Source organism: Podarcis liolepis, assembly GCF_965112155.1.
Source record: "Podarcis liolepis genome assembly, chromosome: 13".
Classification (NCBI taxonomy): Eukaryota; Metazoa; Chordata; class Lepidosauria; order Squamata; family Lacertidae; genus Podarcis; species Podarcis liolepis.
In genome coordinates, this window is record NC_139573.1 from 2,225,102 (window position 1) to 2,233,606 (window position 8,505).

General features: G+C 50.9%; 1 protein-coding gene across 1 annotated transcript in view; it reads right to left on the reverse strand.

Annotated features, from left to right (window-relative positions):
* The window catches only part of ZAN (zonadhesin), a 41,902-nt gene that overhangs the window by 31,888 nt on the left and 1,509 nt on the right, over positions 1–8,505 (reverse strand). The window contains exons 2-6 of the mRNA XM_083472490.1: positions 6,849–7,096; positions 4,219–4,399; positions 3,350–3,464; positions 3,069–3,163; positions 1,193–1,369 (exon numbers count right to left, since the gene is read on the reverse strand). Coding sequence (XP_083328616.1) covers positions 1,193–1,369; positions 3,069–3,163; positions 3,350–3,464; positions 4,219–4,399; positions 6,849–7,028 — 748 coding nt within the window. The 5' untranslated portion in view covers positions 7,029–7,096. The remainder of the gene's footprint in view (positions 1–1,192; positions 1,370–3,068; positions 3,164–3,349; positions 3,465–4,218; positions 4,400–6,848; positions 7,097–8,505) is intronic.

The window sequence follows — 8,505 nt, forward strand, 5'->3', positions numbered from 1 at the left end:
CAAATTAGCTCTTTGTAGTTTTAACTTTAACTTTGTCCCATGTGGTGTGTTTTTTTAAATGCTCAGAGGAAATCTGATTGGTTCTTACGAACACTGTGTAAAAAGTTCTTTTGTGAATAAAACGACCTGGGCCAAGGGGTGGACAGGATTATTAGGATTGGCACCTCCTCCCAGAGTCTTGCTGGTCAAACCTTGTGTGTATTCTATAAGTCAGAGTCCAATCCTTCCTTGCTTTTGGAACACAACAATCCCCTCCTGCGGTTTCCAGCAACTGGGATTCAGAAATATGGCTGGTTACAACTGAGGAGGGAAGTCGAGCCATTGCGGCCAGTAGCCACTGTTCGCCCTCTCCTCCTCTGTGAATAGGTCCATTCCTCCTTTAAAGCCATCCGAGTTGGTGGCCATGCCTGCCTCCTGTGGCAGGGAGTTCCACAGTTCAACTATGAATGATCTGCTTTCCTGAACTTGCTTGCAGGCAACCTATGGGTGGTCATGGCTTGACTACTGTAAGTCGCTCTACGCGGGGCTGCCCTTGAAGCTATCCCAGAAACTCCAGTGGGTGCAGAATGCTGCAGCAAGGCTCCTCACAGGGTCTCTGCCATGGGAGCATATTCACCCAGTGCTTTTCCAGCTGCATTGGCTCCCAGTGGAGTACAGGGTCAGATTTAAGGTGCTGGTTTTGACTTTTAAAGCCCTTCACGGCCTAGGACCCTCGTACCTATGGGACCACCTCTCTCGGTATGCCCCACGGAGAGCCTCAAGGTCCATATATAGCAACACCCTAGAGGTCCCGGGCCCTAAGGAAGTCAGATTAGCCTCAACCAGAGCCAGGGCCTTCTCAACACTGGCCCCGTCCTGGTGGAACACTCTGTCTCGTGAGACCAGGGCCCTGCGGGATCTGATCTCTTTCCACAGGGCCTGTAAGACAGAGTTGTTCCACCTGGCCTTTGGCTTGGAATCAGTTTGATTCCCTCCCCCTCTTTCTTTTTCCTTTCTCCTCCTATGAAGAGATTGCTCCCTAATTGTTTTAATGTTGTATCTTCATCTTTTAAATTGTATTTTAATCAACTTGTTTTTATTATTGGCTGTTAGCCGCCCTGAGCCCAGTCTTGGCTGGGGAGGGCGGGGTGTAAATAAAAAAATATTATTATTATTATTAGTAGTAGTAGTAGTAAATGAGAGAAATAATTACGGCAGAAGCTGCTGTTCCTCCAGGCGATGGGAATTCCGGCTTGGGCACACCTATCAGCGTAGGACTGCAGGGCGAAGCAGAGAGAGCCCGTGTCCCCCTCGGTGCCACAGAGATCGTACACGCAGTTCTGAAACGCCCCCTCGGGGGGAACCTTGTTGTGGCATGGGGCAAACGGACCTAGAGCGAGGAAGGAGAGTTAATGAGCAAAGATCCCACACTGGGGGGCAGGAAGGCTACTGTAAGTTCCCCAAGAGTCTGTGCTTCCCTTGCAGAGAACCCAGGTATCATAGTTGGACGGGTACTCCAAAGGTCCTCTAGTCCAGCCCCCTGAAATGAGGGAATTACACCTGACAAATCCAACCTCTGCTTGAAACCTTCCAACAAAGGAGAGCCCCACCATCTTTCCAGAGCATCCGTTTTTGCTGCTGAACTTGTGATGGCCTGGGAATCTGATTCAGAGGCTGAACCGGAGGAATCCCAGCCTGCACAGGAGTCCCCGCCTCCAGGGCCGGCTGAGCTGGGGCTGAGGCTTGAGGGCCCTCACCTGTGCCTGATCCTCAGGAGCAGACACCAGCTGAATCCGCTCTGGCTCCGGAGGTGATGGAGGACCCATTGCCTGCAGGTGCTCCTCTCCCAGCCCTGTCAGGGGAAGGTGAGGCTGCCTCTGGGTCCAGTAACCCTCCAGCCTCTCCGGAGCTGCAGAGGCTCAGGGCAGAGAGGTGGAGGGAACTGGTTTCTCCCAGGAGGAGTGCTCGCCTTAAGGCCAGGAGAGGCGAGTCACCTGTGGGCTGGAACCGCCCTATGCCTCGGGGCAGATAAAGGCCAGTCAGCCCAGTCCCAGGTTGCGGGAGCAACATCGCTGGTAACCTGTTCCTGCTGGCACCCTGTCCGGCTCTCCTGAGTTTCTGACCACGCCCGGCTCCTCGCTTTGGACTCCGCTTTGCCCCGGACGAACAGCCTCCTTACCCTCGACCTAGGACCGGACTCAGACCACGCCGCACGGTACCCCCCCCCCCCCCAGGACCAGCACAGAACTTCTTTCCCCGTCAGAACGTCCTTCCTACAGTTTAGTCAAAATCTCCTTTCCTGCAATTTGGATCCATTAGTTCGGGTCCTACCCTCTGGAGCAGCAGAAAGCAAGCTTTCTCCATCTTCCGCCTGTCCTGGTACGCCCCGCAGAGGACCTTAAGGTCCACAAATGACAACATTTTGGAGGTCCCAAGTCGCAAGGTGGTTAGGTTGGTCTCAACTAGGGCCAGGGCCTTTTCAGCACTGGCCCCAACGTGGTGGAACGCTCTGTCACAAGAGACCCGGGCCCTGCGGGACTTGACATCTTTCTGCAGGGCCTGCAAGACAGAGCTGTTCCGCCTGGCCTTTGGTTTGGACTCAGTCTGACCCTTATGTTTCCCTCCCCTTACGGTCTTGATTTATCGGCTACTTTTAAAATGAGGTTGCATTTTAAACTGCATTTTAACCTGTATTTTAAATTGGGTCCCCCCCCCCCGTTATGTTTTTACTGTAATTTTACTGGTGTTCGCCACCCTGAGCTTGGTACCAAAAATAATAATAATCATAATCATATAATAACATTTTTAAAAATGCATTCGCGGGGGAAACGCTTGGAAAAATGTGTACACTGGTCAAAAATGCATGCAAAACATTGTCTGTTAGTTACTCTTACCAAAAAGGAAAACAGTAAGTTTAATATCCGTAACAAAAGGAAGAAGTCACACCGAAATGCGGGCAAATTTTCAAGAGGATTAAACAAAAGCTGCTGTGGAGAGACGAAGATTGCAAAACCAAGAAACACAGAGAACAGAAATGGACTTATCTGTCCATCTTTAACAGGCTCCTCTCGAGGGAACCCAAATCTCACCTTGAGGGTCTGTGAGGATCCCACAACTCGTAGGTTTCTTCGCATCCTCCTCAATGTCCTTGTCACACTCTCCTGGGTCTCCTGAGTTGGTGCAGCTGTGAAATGGGCACATCAGAGGAGAGGGGGCTTCCTGGCATTTGTATTGCAGAAGATCTATCTATTCTTACCCTCCCTTGTCAGCCGCCCCGCTCACACACCTTGTCTGTGGCCCGCTTTCCCCAGCCAGTTCCTAGAAATTAAAATGTGGCCCTGGATTTTAGTTTGGACTGTGGCGGACTCACCCTGGGTCCGTGGCGCCCGGGACCTGCCAACTCTCACCCAGCTTGTTCACATCGTTTCCGGCCGAGGTGCCGTCGGGCATGAGATTGTCGTCATAAGCTTGTCCGTTGTAATTCCCTGGAAAAATAAAAATGTGCAGTGAGGGGCGCAAGGTGAATGGAAGAGAAGAGCTCCCTTCGAATGGAACGTTTGCACCATGCGTTTAAAACACTATAATTGAGGTTGAATCCTGGCAAGACAGAAGTACTGTTTTGGGGGGACGGGGAGGGCAGGTGTGGAGGACTCCCTGGTCCTGAATGGGGCAACTGTGCCCCCGAAGGACCAGGTGCGCAGCCTGGGAGTCATTTTGGACTCACAGCTGTCCATGGAGGCACAGGTCAAATCTGTGTCCAGGGCAGCTGTTTACCAGCTCCATCTGGTACACAGGATGAGACCCTACCTGCCAGTGGACTGTCTTGCCAGAGGGGTGCATGTTCTAGTTATCTCCCGCTTGGACTACTGCGATGCGCTCTATGTGGGGCTACCTTTGAAGGTGACCCGGAAACTGCAATTAATCCAGAATGCGGCAGCCAGACTGGGGACTGGGAGCGGCCGCCGAGACCACATAACACCAGTCCTGAAAGACCTACATTGGCTCCCAGTACGTTTCCGAGCACAATTCAAAGTGTTGGTGCTGACCTTGAAAGCCCTAAGTGGCCTCGGTCCAGTATACTTGCAGGAGTGTCTCCACCCCCATCGTTCAGAAAGAACGTTCCTCGCAAGAAAAGGGAACAGTTGACAGCTGTGATTGTGGAACCCCTTCCCTGATCCCGCTAACATCCCGGGGGGTCTGTTCCCCCCCCCAGCCGCCCACCCCATCCATTCTGCTCACCACAGAGGCCACAGAGCTGGCCAAAGTAGACCTCCGGGACGGAGACTTCCGCGTGGTGGTTCCCGTCGAAGCGCACCCAGAGGCCGAAGTCTGCCTGGACCAGGACGAAGGTGCCGCTCAGGCGCACGGACACCCGTCCATCGGCCAGGGACACCGGCAACGTAACACGCTGGCCGTCCACCTACATTGGAGAGAGAGAGAGAGAGAGAGAGGGAGGCTGAGAGGAGGCATCGAAGTGGCAGTGGGGGTTAGGGTTAGGGTGAGAGCTGGACCATCAAGAAGGCTGATGGCCGAAGAATGGATGCTTTTGAATTCTGGTGCTGGAGAAGACTCTTGAGAGTCCCATGGGCTGCAAGAAGATCCAACCTCTCCATTCTGAAGGAAATCAGCCCTGAGTGCTCACTGGAAGGACGGATCCTGAAGCTGAGGCTCCAAGACTTTGGCCACCTCATGAGAAGAGAACACTCCCTGGAAAAGACCCTGATGTTGGGAAAGATTGAGGACACAAGAAGAAGGGGACGAGATGGTTGGACGGTGTTCTTGAAGCTACAAACATGAGTCTGACCAAACTGCGGGAGGCAGTGGAAGACAGGAGGGCCTGGCGTGCTCTGGTCCAGGGGGGCACGAAGAGGCGGACACGACTAAGCGACTCAACAACAAAAACACTGCGGGTGGGGAGGTTCTCCAAAGGCGGCAGCAACGCTTCTCAACCCCAGTTGCTTGAAACCGCAGGAATCATAGAATTGTGGCCTTCGAAGGGGCCATTGGGGTCATCTAGTCCAACCCACCGCCAAGCAGGAATCTTTTGCCCAATATGGTGCTTGAACCCAGGACCTGGAGATGAAGAGTCTCGTGCTGAGCCAGCTGAACTGTCCCAGGGCTGAGGAAGGGAGAGCGGCTCTTGTGTTTAAATTAATAATAATAATAATAATAATAATAATAGTAATAATAATAATAATTTATACCCCGCCCATCTGGCTGGGCTTCCCCAGCCACTCTGGGCAGCTTCCAACTGAACATTAAAAGCAATACAGCGTCACACATTAAAAACTTCCCTAAACAGGGCCGCCTTCAGTTGTCTTTTGAAAGTAAAATAGATAGATGATAGATAGATAGATAGATAGATAGATAGATAGATAGATAGATAGATAGATGATAGACAACTGATTTTTAGAAGACATCTGAAGGCAGCCCCGTTCAAGGAAGTTTTTAATGTGTGACATTTTAATGTATTTTAATTTTTGTCGGAAGCCGCCAACGTAGCTGGGAAAACTGAGCCAGATGGGCGGGGTACAAATAATAAATTATTATTATTATTATTACTACGACAACAATTTTATTATTTATACCCTGTCCATCTGGCTGGGTTCCCCCAGCCACTATGGGTGGTTCCCAACAGAGGACTAAAAACAGAATAAAACTTCAAACATTTAAAATTTCCCTAAACAGGGCTGCCTTCAGGTGTCTTCTAAAAATCAGGTAGTTGTTTATTTCCTTGACATCTGATGGGAGGGCGTTCCACAGGGCGGGTGCCACCATTGAGAAGGCCCTCTGCCTTGTTCCCTGCTATCTCACTTCTCGCAGGGATGGAACCGCCAGGAGGCCCTCGGAGTTGGACCTCCGTGTCCGGGCAGAATGATGGGGGTGGAGACGCTCCTTTGAGGCCGTTTAGGGCTTTAAAGGTCAGCACCAACACTTTGAATTGTGCTCGGAAACGTGCTGGGAGCCAATGAAGTTCTCTCAGGACCGGTGTTACAGTGGGACCTCGGGTTACATACGCTTCAGGTACATACGCTTCAGGGTACAGACTCCGCTAACCCAGAAATAGTACCTCGGGGTTAAGAACTTTGTTTCAGGGTAAGAACAGAAATCGCATGGCGGTGGCACGGTGGCAGCAGGAGGCCCCATTAGCTAAAGTGGGGCTTCAGGTTAAGAACAGTTTCAGGTTAAGAACGGACCTCTGCATTGGAAGACACAAGACCTACCCACCTTGGAAGAATGGCAGATGCAACTAATAGACTATATGGAGATGGCGGAAATGACTGGCAGAATCCGAGACCAGGGAGAAGAGTCGGTGGAAGAAGACTGGAGGAAATTTAAAATGTATTTGCAGAAATATTGTAGGATTTTTGAATGTTGAGGACATTGAAATGAATTGCAGGGGTTTTAGCAACAAAGTAAAATGCAAGATTGGATTAATAATAGATAGACTAACAGGACATGAATTTGCTGAACCAACTTTTAAAAGGGATACAAAAATGGGAGACGCGAGGGAGCCAGGAAAATAAGTTAACCAAAGAGGAGAAATTAAGAAAGAGGGAATTTTTGTCTTTTTTATATGTGCTTTTTTCTTTTCTTTTTGTGTGTCTAATGTCTGTATTTTTGTATTTTATAATTTTGTATCTTTTTTGTCTTTCCTATTTTTTTTTAAAAAAACCTCTTTTATTGTCAAAACCTAATAAAATATTATATATATAAAAAAGAACGGACCTCTGGAACGAATTAAGTACTTAACCCGAGGTACCACTGTATATGAATCCTGAAACTGGTTGCCCACTGTGGGCTGGATGGGACCCCTTTGGCCTGATCCGGTAGCTAGTGACGTTCCTAACGTGGCGGAGGGGACTCACCGTGACTCTGCGCCCCTTGAGCAGCCCGATCCGCGTCCCATAGACCTCCACGCTGACGGACTTGACGTACGAGACCTGCTTGTTGTTCCCTCGGTGCTCGTTGGTGGCCTCTACCCTGAAGTTGGGCAGTCCCGAGGTGGCGTTGCAGGGGGCGGAAAGCAGGTAAGTGCAGGTGCCCATGAAGTCAAAGCGGCGACCGTCATAGGTGGCGTAGTGGGGGTCTCCCGAGATGGTGCAGGTCTCCTGATCTGTGGGGCGGGAAGAGGAGGAATCGGGGCAGGTGGGCGAGGGGGTCTCGCCACCCCAGCAACACCCGCAAGCCTTGTGGGCAGGGCTGCCCACATGCCAATCACCCGATGTCATCGCAGTGAGGCCAGGAGACAGCCTGGAAGGGGTTTCCCTTTGAAATCCATTTGCTTGCAGCTTGCAAGTGGGGCCAGCCCCACGTTACCTGTTTTGCACCCACATCCCACAAGACAAAGGGGCAGCAGACCCCTGACCGTTAGGTCCAGTCGTGGCCGACTCTGGGGTTACGGCGCTCATCTCGCTTTACTGGCCGAGGGAGCCGGCGTACAGCTTCCGGGTCATGTGGCCAGCAGGACTAAGCCGCTTCTGGCGAACCAGAGCAGCGCACGGAAACGCCGTTTACCTTCCTGCCGGAGCGGTACCTATTTATCTACTTGCACTTTGACGTGCTTTCGAACTGCTAGGTTGGCAGGAGCAGGGACCGAGCAACAGGAGCTCACCCCGTTGCAGGGATTCGAACCGCCAACCTTCCGATTGGAAAGTCTTAGGCTCAGTGGTTTAGACCACAGCGCCACCTGCGTCCCATATTGGTCTGACATAGTCGAAACAAATAAAACAATTCCTTCCAGTAGCACCTTAGAGACCAACTAAGTTTGTTATCGGTATGAGCTTTCGTGTGCATGCACACTTCTTCAGATACACACAGAAGTTCATACCAATAAACTTAGTTGGTCTCTAAGGTGCTACTGGAAGGATATTTTTTTTATTTTGTTAGCAAAAGGTAAAGGGACCCCTGACCATTAGGTCCAGTCCTGGCTGACTCTGGGGTTGCGGCGCTCATCTCGCTTTATTGGCCGAGGGAGCCGGCGTACAGCTTCCGGGTCATGTGGCCAGCAGGACTAAGCCGCTTCTGGCGAACCAGAGCAGCGCACGGAAACGCCGTTTACCTTCCCACCAGAGCAGTACCTATTTATCTACTTGCACTTTGACGTGCTTTCGAACTGCTAGGTGGGCAGGAGCAGGGACTGCGCAATGGGAGCTCACCCCGTCGCGGGGATTCGAACCACCGACCTTCTGATCAGCAAGTCCTAGGCTCTGTGGTTTAACCCACAGCGCCACCCGCGTCCCTATAGCCAACTTGCTTAACTCTAATTAATGCGTGAAGGGGTTAATACCATAGAGTAGCAAGGTGTCCTGCCAGGCTTAGCTAGGTCACTCCCCCTCATCGTCAGAGGAAGCCCTACCAAACGCTCTGAGCCCGGCTTTGGCTGGGGAAGGCAGGATATAAATAAAAGTTCATTATTATTATTATTATTATTATTATTATTATTATTAGTTCTCCTATGCTTCAAATGATTTAGAAACTTTTGCCGCTTTGGAACTATCATTCATTCACTTTTAATTTGTAAAC